This window comes from Pongo pygmaeus, chromosome 10 (genome assembly GCF_028885625.2).
Source record: "Pongo pygmaeus isolate AG05252 chromosome 10, NHGRI_mPonPyg2-v2.0_pri, whole genome shotgun sequence".
In the NCBI taxonomy this organism is placed as follows: domain Eukaryota; kingdom Metazoa; phylum Chordata; class Mammalia; order Primates; family Hominidae; genus Pongo; species Pongo pygmaeus.
This window is the reverse complement of record NC_072383.2, coordinates 110,531,423-110,544,137: the sequence shown is the minus strand read 5'-3', so window position 1 is coordinate 110,544,137 and position 12,715 is coordinate 110,531,423. Positions and strand designations below refer to the sequence as shown.

At 43.7% G+C, this 12,715-nt stretch overlaps 1 protein-coding gene across 1 annotated transcript; it reads right to left on the bottom strand.

Moving 5' to 3' along the window:
- Window positions 1–2,418: 2,418 nt before the first annotated feature.
- LOC129009359 (disintegrin and metalloproteinase domain-containing protein 1-like) lies at window positions 2,419–5,815 on the bottom strand. Its single transcript, XM_054442158.2, has one exon. It carries the CDS (start codon window positions 5,444–5,446, stop codon window positions 2,933–2,935), a length of 2,514 nt encoding a protein of 837 aa, XP_054298133.1. The 5' UTR covers window positions 5,447–5,815; the 3' UTR covers window positions 2,419–2,932.
- Window positions 5,816–12,715: the final 6,900 nt, after the last annotated feature.

Genomic DNA, 12,715 nt, shown 5'->3' with positions numbered 1-12,715 from the left:
GCTGGTTTCAAAGTAGGTCATGTCCCCACCACCCTCTCACCCAGTCCACTGTCTCGGGGCCAATTCAGCACTAGGACTCACCTAGGTTTTGCAGTCCTTGTGTCCTAGACTGCCTTTCAAGTTTCTTTGGGGCCCCAGAACACTTTAGCCCATGGTGGTGAGGCTTGCAGGAACTCAAGTTCCAGTGCTGGGATCTATCATTTCCCTCTAGCTAGAGCTGGTTTAAATGCTCCCTCTGTTGGCAGGCATCAGCTGTGTTTGGTCCAGTTATCCTTTCTGATTTTTAGTTCTTATGAATGTGCTTTTTTGTGTGTAGATAGTTGTTAAGTTGGTGTCCTTGCTGCGGTGGGATGATCGGTGGAGCCTTCTAGTCCACCATCCACCCTGCCTAGACACCATCTTTAAAAAAAAAACAAAAAACATCCAGCTTAAGGTACAAATATTGCCACAGTTGTGACAGTTGGATTTGATTAAATTATTCACTTGGTCAACATTTATTGAGCATCTGCAATGAGCTGGGCCTACAAAACTGAATAATGATGCCAACTTGCCACTCCATTCTGTCAGGATGTAGCAGGGGAAAAGACATTTTAATCCATAATAACTACACAATGCAGTAGATTCATGACAGATATCAGCATCCATTTGTAAGGCTTTGGTTTCATTAGAGTCACTGAAGAAGCACCTCTGTTCTGGGCAATTAAGGACATGTCTTTCCCTTCAGTTTTTTTTTTTTTTTTTTTCTTTTAATGGAAGGAAAAGGTTCATGAGGCAGTAGATTCACTCATTTCTGGGGAGGGATGCAGGTCCCACCACTTACTGGCTAGCTCTAGAGCAAACTCTTCAGTCTCTGTTTCCTCATGTACAAGATGGAGGTTTTATTGGGAAGTTGGGAGGATTAAATTAAGGCAATGAATGTAAAGTATTGCTTTAACACAGTGCCTAGAACAGAATGAATGGTTTTTATTTATTTGAGACAGGATCTTGCTCTGTTGCCCAGGCTAGAGTACAGTGGTGGTATCATAGCTCACTGCAACCTCAAACTCCTGGACTCAGCAATCCTCCTGGCTTAGCCTCCTGAGTAGCTGGGATTATAGGTGCACACCACTATGCCTGGCTAATTTTTTTTTTTTTTTTTTTTTGTAGAGACAGTGTCTTACTATGTTGCTCAGGCTGATCTTGAATTCCTGGCCAAAAGTGATCCTTTCAACTTGGCCTCCCAAAGTGTGGGGATTACAGGCATGAGCCACCAAGCCTGGCCTAATGTTAACATTATATTTGCTTTGTGCTCTCTTCTCAGAGAAGTAATTGCCACCTCCAGGACTCTATTACCTGTACTGGAGAAGTTCCTTCTGATATTGAGCCAACAAGTTATTAATGTAAATAAATTTTTTAAAAATGAAAACTAGAGGAAAAAATTATTTATTTTTAGTTTTTTTTTTTTTTTTTGAGACAGAGTCTCGCTTTGTCACCCACGCTGGAGTACAGTGGTGTGATCTTGGCTCACTGTTGCCTCAACCTCCCAGTTTCAAGCAGTTCACCTTCTTCAAGCCTCCCAAGTAGCTGGAACTACAGGCACATGCTACTACTCCCGGGTAATTTTTGTATTTTTAGTGGAGACGGGGTTTCACTATGTTGGCCAGACTGTTCTCAAACTCCTGACCTCAGGTGATCCACCCTCCTCAGCCTCCCAAAGTGCTGGGATTACAGGTGTGAGCCACCGCGCCTGGCCAAAAATATTTTAATTTCATACATATACTCAGCACCGTGGTAGATGCCTGTATACTATTATAGAATTAATGTAAACACAGTTTCCTAACTCTAGGTGATGTTCATCAGCCATGAGTTATCTGAGGGGTATGAAGTTCATCCCAGGAAAATTAGTAAACCAGAAGAGCTATGAAACTTGGCCTCACTTTGGGAGGCTGAGGCAGGTAGATCAGGAGTTTGAGACCAGCCTGGCCAACATGGAGAAACCCTGTCTCTACTAAAAATACAAAAATACGCCGGGTGTGATGGCATGCACCTGTAATCCCAGCTATTCGGGAGGCTAAGGCAGGAGAATCACTTAACCTGGGAGGCGGAGGTTGCAGTGAGCTGAGATTGCACCACTGCACTCCAGCCTGGGTGACGGAGTGAGACTCCATCCCAAAAAAAAAAAAAAAAAGCTGGCCTCGAAGAAAAAAAGTATTTTAGGTAAAAAAGGAGGATGGCTATAGGAAGCATCTAGAAATATTGGGAAGTAATAAATCAAATATACATATATCATATTAAACATCTGCCAGATTTGGAAAGCAGGTGACCTCAATGCTGACCTCTTAACCTACAGGCAATCAGGGTCTTCTACTTTGATATAGTCCCTCCCACAGTGCCCCAGAATAAAGTGGACTCAATAACTATACCATGTGGAACCTGAAGCGTTGTCTAATATGAATAAGGTTTTATTTGTTTTTGGATTTAAAAACTCCTCCTTTGATGAATGCACATTTATAGGGCAAGTTAGAACAACCAGTCACGTAAACAACTGTCCTCACATAATAGGTAGTTGTTACTTAAAATGAAAATCCCAGAGATAGTAATAAATTCAGGTACATATGATTCTGTATGTCAAACAAATAGAAGATAGCATGTCCTGAAAAAGTTTCTGGTGACTAAAACAATTGGCCCAAAAAGACAAGGACATTGATGTCCAAAGATGCATGTTAATGGTTCAAATGTGAAAAAGCAAAAGGTACTAAAATATTTAACATATTAAATTAATGTAAATTTAATTACTAAAATGAATAATAAAAGTGAAAGAATCCTTCCTTCTACATTAGTATATCTGAGTCAGAGCCACTAAAGCTATCTATTTCTACTTCACCAAACATCTCATTCCTACTCAGTGCTTGAGGAGTTTGATATACTTGGCTTCATCTCCCTATTTCTAACCTTAGGAATCTGATTCTTCCTCCTCTTCTTCCTCCTCCTCTTCTTCTTCTTCTTCCTCTTCCTCTTCTTTTTCTTCTTCCTCTTCCTCTTCCTCTTCTTTTTCTTCTTTTTCTTCTGTGGCCACTTCTGCTGCTTCTGGCTTTATTTCTGGGGCCGGTGGTAGAGCCTCTGCTGGAGGAGCTTCTGCTGGGGCAGCCTCTGGTGATTTTTTAAGCAAGCAGAGCAAGCAAATAATTGTACTTAATAATAATATTATAAAAAGTATAATGAATGATAATATCATCATGTTTACAGCACGTTCTTCACGTTTGGAATGAGTCATATTGTGATTTTCACCTTCTCCTGAAGTTGTCCCACTTGGCTTACCAGGAGGGCCACTGTCCACACTACCTCCACCTCCTGCAGTAACACAGTCAGGGGGGGCATGCCCTTCATTACAGTGGCAGTGCCCTAAATCATTACAAACTCCCTTCCCATTACACGTTTTTTCTGGGTTGCAGGCAAAAATCACTGGGGTTTTATCTGTGCAGGCGGAATTTAGGCAGACTTTGTTTGGTGCACAGTAAGTGCCATTGTGCACATCTCCCTCATCAGGAATGTCAGTACTCGTATAGGCATCCATGCTCCAACATGAGCCATCTCCCTGAGGGACCTGAATCACTGTATGTTGGAGATTGATTTTTGGTAAGCCTATAATACCTGAACATATAAGTTTCCCACAAAATATATTACCATCTGAACACCGAACATATTGTGACCTAGGACTGGTAGAAATGCCACAGTTTCCAAATCGGTCCCCTTTGCTGTTCATTGAATTGTAACACTCTTGTGAGGCTGATTTTGCACCATATCCAAATAATTCTAAGCACTGATTATTAGGGTCCATACAATGACCTTTAAGGCACTCGTAAATTTTATGACATTTTGAGCCATCTTGCTTATGCCTGTTGTCGGGGCATAATGCAGATGTACCATTGCAAAATTCTGGGAGATCACAGGAACGACTAGAAGGACGGCAAGGATATCCCTTACGTTGAAATTTACACTTATGACAACATGGACCATCACTGCACTCTGCTTTCGCCTTCAGTATACAGTTTTCATCACAACATGGGTGACGCTGACATAGAGAACCACAGTCACACTGCTCCGTGTCCTCCACCACGCCATTTCCACAGGCAGAATCCCTACGCTTGCGGCCCCTGGGCCATGGCTTGTTAAATAGGCAGGCCCCTTTGTGTTCTCGAAGGAACTGGTAGAAGTAGTCAGAGCTGCAGTTGCTGAAGCCACTTTCTTTTGTGATATTTTCATGCATGAGGCAAAAGTGCTTATCTTTACAAAAGCAGGCCGAGTGGTCGTGCTGAATACCCAGGTTGTGCCCGAGCTCATGGACCATCAGGGCTGCAAACAACAGCACATCTTCATGATGGAAGGATTCAACAGCTGCTGCAAAACCGCTTGAGCAGGCACCACTGAGAAAGGCCTGGCCCATTTTCTGTCCAGGGTGATGCCCAACGATCATGTGGGCAACATCGTGCTTTGCGCGATGGAAGAGCATCTCTTGTCTCCAGTGATTGAAATTCCTGAGTGTGATTTGCAAGTCCACTGTGACATCTATTAGGTCCCCCTCGGTCCAAATCTCCATTCCGGCCAGCACCACCCTTGTATTTATTCCCCTAGTGAAGCTGTTGGCCAGAGCAATGACATCCACTACTCTCTGGACCGTCTCATTGACGTTACTGCCCCACATCTGGAACCGCTGGTTGTTGACCACGACAAACATCTCCACGTACTTTTTGTGTGACCACAAGTAGGACAGCGCCTGTAGATCATGGAGCTTCCTGCTCCCTTGTTGCCAGCTAGCAGACACCACATGGCTGTCTCTGGAAGTGACACCACAGGAGACTCGCGCTTGATGTGCCATGGTGTATAACACATGTTCAAACCGTCTTGAAGAGTCCATGGGCTCAATGCTGTAAGATTTTTCCTCCTTAATCAGGATGCCCCTGAGACCTGCACAGATGTTGACAGAAACAAAAGAACCTGACACTCCTTCTATGTAGCCTTCATAGTGGCAGTCATGTGAGATGAAAGGTACTTCTTGCCCCAGGATGCCATTGTGGTAACTGTAGACTGGAAAGTTATTCACAAAATGACTTCTCTTCACCTTCAGGTGAACCAAGTGTTTCTGGCCTTGCATAAGTAGCAAATAGGTTGCCTTTTCCGCTGCGTCTTCACTTCCCCTGACCATCAGCCGCTTTGGGATGAATATTTCATGGGAAGAGTAATATACCGAGGCCATGTCACAGTATATGCTCGGGAGAAAAATTATCCCCAAGAGCAACATGGTCCCCAACCTGACACACGAATGACCTGTCACTAGCCCCAGCCTCAAACTCTTCATCTGGGGAGCCCAGGTCTGAAGCACCCTCCTAGCCTCATACAAAACCACATGGAGTTTCATCAGAGAAGACAGGAAGGAGGCAGAGTCTCTCACAGAGGCTGTTACTGACATGACCCTAGGGAATCAGTTGATGATGCAACTTGTGTCCATGAGCAGCAGCTCTCCCTGACACGCAGACCGTCAGACACAGGTACTGGCCCCAGATCTATGCCGGCTGCATGAAGCTACTTTCACCTCTGAAAGACCCAGCTTTCTGGCTGAGTCTCTGTCTAGTCTTCTGGGTCTATCTCATATCTTTCAGAAATTTTCCATACTTGACGAGTTTCCCTTTCAGCTTCAGCTTCAGTGCTCCTGGTTAAGGTCCTATTGACATCATGGAGGGATGTATTATCAAAAAGACCAGAAACTCTATAATGCAGGGCTGTACTGTGCGAGAGGAAACAAAATCTCCATGCCTTTCTCAACTGGCCTACATGGAACAACCCCTCCCCCACCCCTCCTGTTGTCCGTTGCTCAGCTAACTCCAAATGCTCCAGACCAGAGTGCTTGGAGATCTCTCTGGTGGGCATACTCTATTACCCATTTCCTCTCTTCTAAAACTCATCTCTAAGCACATAAACATCTTTACCTATGGTGCTCTTTTCTGCTCAGTGAGGCATTATAGATATGTGTGTCTGCACTTCAGGGGCCAGGCTGTTGGAAAATGCAAGTGAGGTGGCTACCCTGTGCCCCAACATAGACCCCAGTGGGATGATGACCCATGGGCAAGGCATAGTCCTATTTTTTAACATTACCAACACTGAGTTTCCAAATTCTGATTATAACACTGTTCAAAAGAGTATATGGGAGATGCCAGCAGAGCAGCTTTCTATTATATATGATTATCATGGACACATTGGCTGGTACCTCCAGGACTACACTCTCCTAGGGATAGTCTCACATATGGAGGTGATAAGATTATTCTTTTTTTTTTTTTTTTTGAGATGGAGTCTCGCTCTGTTGCCCAGGCTGGAGTTCAGTGGCGTGATCTCGGCTCGCTGCAAGCTCCGCCTCCCAGGTTCATGCCATTCTCCTGCCTCAGCCTCCCGAGTAGTTGGGACTACAGGCGCCCGCCACCACACCCGGCTAATTTTTTGTATTTTTGGCGGAGATGGGTTTTCACCGTGTTAGCCAGGATGGTCTTGATCTCCTAACCTCATGATCCTCCCGCCTCGGCCTCCCAAAGTACTGGGATTACAGGCGTGAGCCACCGCGCCTGGCTAAGATTATTCTTATGAGGCTAGGTGCGGTGGCTCACACCTGTAATCCCAGCACTTTGGAAGGCCGAGGCAGGTGGATCACCTGAGGTCAGGAGTTCGAGACCAACCTGGCCAACATGGCGAAAGCCCATCTCTACTAAAAATACAAAAAATTAGCCAGGCGTGATGGCGGGTGCCTGTAGTCCCAGCTACTCGGGAGGCTGAGGCAGGAGAACTGCTTGAACCTGGGAGGTGGAGGTTGCAGTGAGCCGAGATCACACCATTGCACTCCAGCCTAGGCAACAGACGGAGACTCTGTCTAAAAAAAAAAAAAAAAAAAGAAAAAAAATACTCTTATGCTCTTTGAAATGTAGGTGTCCTAAAATCTCGCCTGTGTTAGACTATAATCTCCATGTTTTCAGTGACCACTTGTATTTGTTCATCCTGATACCACCACGTCTACAAGACGCCTTGTCTAAGAGTAGATGAAGAAGAACCATTTTTGAATGAATAAAGGACTCCTGGGTATGAGTGGTACAGTGTGTCATTTATTGTGTGTTATTTGTAGTTGTTGCATGCCTGCCCCAATGGCTAAAAATGTCTTCAGGAAAACCCACGCGCTGACTGACCTATACTGACTAATGGAACATTCCTGATCTCCAGATTTACCTCCAACGGCATTTTGCTAGTCAGCTCACTCTCCTGATTTCTTCTTGCCTCATATTTCACTGAAAAAAAAAAATAGAAGCAAATGTCGCCCCCAGATGAATCCACCTCTATCTAAATTTTCCTGTTATAATGGATGAATCATCTATGGTCTTATGTAAGGTCAATTCTTTCATTTTTATGTAAGGTCTCCTTTAATTTCAATTTCTTATGAACTTTGCCTTTACAATGGGCCCTTCTCTCTTCTAATCTTAAAAATGTGTTTGTCTATTGGATCAACCTTCTCATTTGTTGTACCTCCTCACCTTAAAAAAATTATTTCTTTCAGCCCACGTCACTCTCCAGTAACCATCCAGATCTTGCCTCTGTTTTATAATGGCTTTTATAAAGAGTACATACTTGACTAGGTACCACTCACACCTGTAATTCCATCACTTTGGTGAGGTGAATGGACCATTTGAGCCGGGGGTTAGAGACCAGCCTGGGAAACATAGCGAAACCCCATCTCTACTAAAAGAACAAAAATTAGCTAGGTTTGGTGGCTTGTGCCTGTAGTCCCAGCTATTTGGGAGGCTGAAGCAGGAGGATTGCCAAAGCCCAGGAGGTGAAGATTGCAGTGAGCCAAGATCCTGCCACTGCACTTCAGGATGGGCAACAGAGTGAGACACTGTCTCAAAAAAAAAAAAAAAAGTATACATACTTGCTGTCTCCATACTTCATCACCTGTTGTCTGTTTTTAACATTTTAAAATTCTGGAGTACTGCACATTCACTGAAGTGTTGATTTTAAAAATAGATGTAGATTATGGGGAATTATGAAAAATAGAAAAGCTGTATAAGCATAATTTTGTTCAAACAACACTTTGGGCTCCACAGCAATAACCTAGGCACCCCTTTATAATGACAAATTCCTCCTCCTGCACAGATACTCATGATCCTTTTTGTTTTTATTGTTACTTTTCTATGGGACACAGGGTCCTGCTCTATCACCCAGGCTGGAGTGCAGTGGTGTGATCATGGATCACTGCACCCCTGAACTCCTGGGTTCAAGCAATCCTCCTGCCTCAGCCTCCCACATACCTGGGAGGATAAGTACATGCCAACATGCCTGGCTAATTTTTACTTTTGGATTTTTTGTAAAGTAACAGCTTCCTCACATTTTCTTGTACTTTTACCTTCTAAATTTGCAACCTGTAACATGTAGTTTCATCTCACCTGACTTTAGACTTTATATGAATACATAAAAGTACAACTTTCTATGGGGCTTCTTTTATCCTGCAGTTCACTTACATTGCCTCCATGTTATTGTGTGAAGCCAAAGTTCACTCCTCTCCATAGCACAACACTGGTATTTCTCTGTGTGAATCCCTTATGACTCATGATCCTTTCTTTATCTGTTATCCTTTGCTTTCAGGGTATACCATAAACACTGCTGCTGTGAATATTATTGTCTATGTGACATGATGCAAATGCATATGACCTTCTAGGGTATAAACCTAGAAGTAGATGCTAGGTTACAGGATAGGCAAAATTTCATTGAACTAGAATATAACAAATCATATTACAAAAGAATGTGCCAATTCACATTCCCAAAGCAGATTGGGAATCTCTACTGCTGCACATTCTCAATAAGAATTGGTGTTGTGACTCTTAAATTTTGCAAAGCTTGTGATATGCAATGATATTATTTTGTAGCTATGCTTTGCATTTCTGTGAATACTAATCAGGATGAAGACCTTTACAAATGTTTATTGACCCATCCTTTCTATACTGATTCAGTAGAATAAGGCTTTCATCCCTCCGCCCCTATCCAGCTACCTGCTCTACTACAAGCTACCAATGAATAACTACATTGTCAAATCACATGATCAACACTCAGTCCTGTCTTTATGCAACCATCAGCACCATTTGCTGAGGCAGGAGGATGGCTTGAGACCAGCCCAGGCAACATAGTGAGGCCCCTTTTATTTATTTATTTGTTTGTTTGTTTGTTTATTTTGAGACAGAGTCTCACTCTGTTGCCCAGGCTGGAGTGCAGTGGTGTGATCTTGGCTCACTGCAACCTCTGCCTCCCGCTTCAAGTGGTTCTCCTCCCTCCGCCTCTCGAGTAGCTGGGATTACAGGCCCGCACCACCACGTCCAGCTAATTTTTGTATTTTTAGTAGAGGTGGGGTTTTGCCATGTTGGCCAGGCTGGTCTCGAACTCCTGACCTCAGGTGATCTGCCTGTCTTGGCCTCCCAAAGTGCTGGGACTACAGGCGTGAGCCAATGCACCCAGCCATGAGGCCCTTTTTTTTTTTTTTTAAATTAGTGTGAGGTGCCTTATACATTAAGAGAATCACTCTGCCTGCTGGATGGACGATAGGCTCTAAGGGCAGTCAGGATGGAAGCAGAGAACCAGTTAAAGCCTTGTACAGTTGACTGGGAGGAAGTTGAAGGTGACTTGCACCACATTGGAGAGTGGGGGTGGGGTAAGAGGTCACTTTCTGGACATATGTTAACCATAGAGCCAAGAGGATTTCCTGCTGAACTGGGTTTGTCATGAAAACCCCTCCAGAAACACTTTCTTTTCTTGGTTTTCTGAACAGAGCTCTCCCTTGCTGGTACTCTACCACACTGTGTCCAGTCTTTCTGTGTCCCGTCTTTCTCTGACTTATTTCCTGATACCACTGCCTTGTAGCAACATCTACATGTGGAACACCCTAGAGCTAAGTCCTCACCCAGTCCTCAGATCCCTTCTCTAGCTATAATCCCTCTCTAGGCAATGTCAACCACTCCCCATGGCTTGAAGTGTCACTGATGCATAGACAGCTCTCAAATATACTTCTCTCGATCATGTCTCTCCTGAAATCCAGACCAAATCATCTTACTGCATAGCCAACATGCCTGCTTGGATGTTTAGCCGGTATCTCAAACTGTCAACACTTCTAACACCTGCTCTATCCAAACTCATCCCCATCTCAGTAAATGGCAACTCCGTTGTTGCAGTGGCTCGGGGCAAAGCCTCTGAGCCATCCTGCTCTGCTGCCTTTCTCTCACACTCTACATCTGCTCTCTCAGCCAACCCTTTAACTCCATCACACAGTATTTCCATATTCCAACCATTCTCACAGTACCACTCCAGCCACCTTCCTACAAGCTTCCGACATCTGCTTGGCAAATCACAGGCACTGCTAAGCACTGTTGGCTCCTACAGTGGATTGCCCATTGCCCTCTCCTGCCTGGTCCTCACATAGCAGATGGAGTACTCCTTCCACGTGTTTCAGCTCATATCACTCCTGTGCTACAACCTTCCATGCTTGCCATCTCCACTGCAAAAAAATGCCATTCCCAAGGCTTTATGTGACCTCTGTCCACCCACAGCCCTCATTCACTACTCTTTACGCTGCTCACTCTGTCCAGAAGTGCCGACCCTCCTTGCTGTTCTTACATGCCGAGCAAGCTCCTGTCTTAGGATCGTCTGCTTAGCGTTCCTTCTCCCTGGTTTGCCCATCCGTGGATACCTGCAGAGCTTTCCCCCTCACTTTCTACACATCTCTCCTCAAATGACTCCTTATCAGACAGGCCCCTGTGACCACTGTTTAATCTAGCACACCACCCTAACATCACTATCAATCCCCTTGCACTGCTCATTTTGCTTCACTGCACATAGTAAAACCTGGCACATCGTGTAGTTATCTGATTATTGCTCATCTGCCCCAACCCCAGTCGTAATTTTCATGGGAAGAGGCTTTGTCTTACTCACTGCCACATGACACAGTGCCTAGAACTATGCATGAATACTCAATACAGAGTTGTGGAATGAATGAATGAATGAATGAACGAACGAATGAAAACATAGGAAGCTACAACAGGTGCAAGCCTCTCAGTACAATGGCACTTCTTTTAAAAAGTATAAATCTGGGCAGTCGAGGCCTGGTGTGGGCCAATAGATTTCCCCTGGAGATTTGGGCACTAAGGGCAGAAGACAGGGTCAGAAGAGGCAGAAGATCAGGATTCTTGATTTGGGATCCAAGAAACAAGATTGCTTTAATGTCATCATGGTTTTGAGTGAAGCGCTGGGGAAAGCAGGAAAGTCCATGCCAGCCTTAGCCATAACTGGGCCCAAAGCAGTGATTTCCAAGTTAACCAAACCTTGCTCCTCACCCACAGACATTTGCTATATAATAGCAGAGCCAGAATATGTTTGCAAATGACCACATAGTAGGTCAGAATGCCATATCAGATAAATTCAGTATTATAAGTTGATGGTGATTAACTCTGATCGTTGCTGAACAATACACAATAATACAATCTATATTCATCATGGCATTTGATTTGAGATGCCATCAGCATTTATTTGAGCACAGGCTGTATGCCAGGCACTGCACTAGATCACCTCATACACATTATCCAATTTAACCTCACAAATGCTCTGTGAGAGGCATCCTTTGTGTGGCATCTTACTGAGGAGGAAACCCAGGTCTCAGGAAGTTCAGTTCCGTGTCTTAAGACCAAGCAGTGAGAACGTGACATCTGCTACTTAGGAATATGGAACATGGAAGTCCCCTCATTCAGAACAAAGATGACTTTCTCCCTTTTAAAGAGGTTCATTTTTGCTCTAAAAAAAATCTTCCTGGTTGGACTTATGAGGCTAGCAAAACACCAGATGGAGAGCTGACATAGTTCTCATGTTCTTAGCATCCAAGGCAAGAAGAGAGCTCCTGGAGGGCTGAAAAAAGGTGTCTCAAATCTCTTCTCTTGAGCTGTTTTGTAAAACATTTTTAGGTATTTAGATTGGTTATAAACATGGCCAATGTACTGAGTCTGATCAAAAGTTGTCTGCTCTTGTAAAAGCTCATGAATAAGATTAACAAGCTCTTATTTGAGGTGTATTAGTGTAAAAATATAAAACTTTCCATTCAAACCCTTCATAGTTGTAAGATTTGATATACTTATATAATTTTATGGCAGCAGTTTTCATTTTTCCATAAAGAGATACCTGAATGTCTGGATTTTTCCATAAATCCCGACACATCCATTACCTCAAAGTAGGGACCCATTCTTTTTTTTTAAACCAAAGAACTAATTGGTGGCCTTTTGCTTTATCTTAGCATATTCATTTGTGTCTCTGCCTATTTATAATGACATAAGTTATTCATGGAAATAGAAAGGATGGCTTTGGGCGGGTAAATAGAAAGGACAGCAGTAGAGGGCATGAGGGAGAGCTTTTTCTCCTGTTCCTTAGCACTGACACTATGCCTTTTTTATTTCTATTTTTCATGTGAAATTGTCTGCAACACCCAGCTCATGGCTGTTAGATCCACTACCAAGCACTACCAGAGGAAACGTTGTGGTTTGAGGATTATTTCGTGTGTCTCTTACAAGGTTTTGTTTCTATTTCTCCAGAATTGCGGTTCTGAGAACACGTCTCATGAGTAAACATATTTCTCACTCTCACAGTACCAATTAGAAATTTCACTCAATAAGGAAGCATA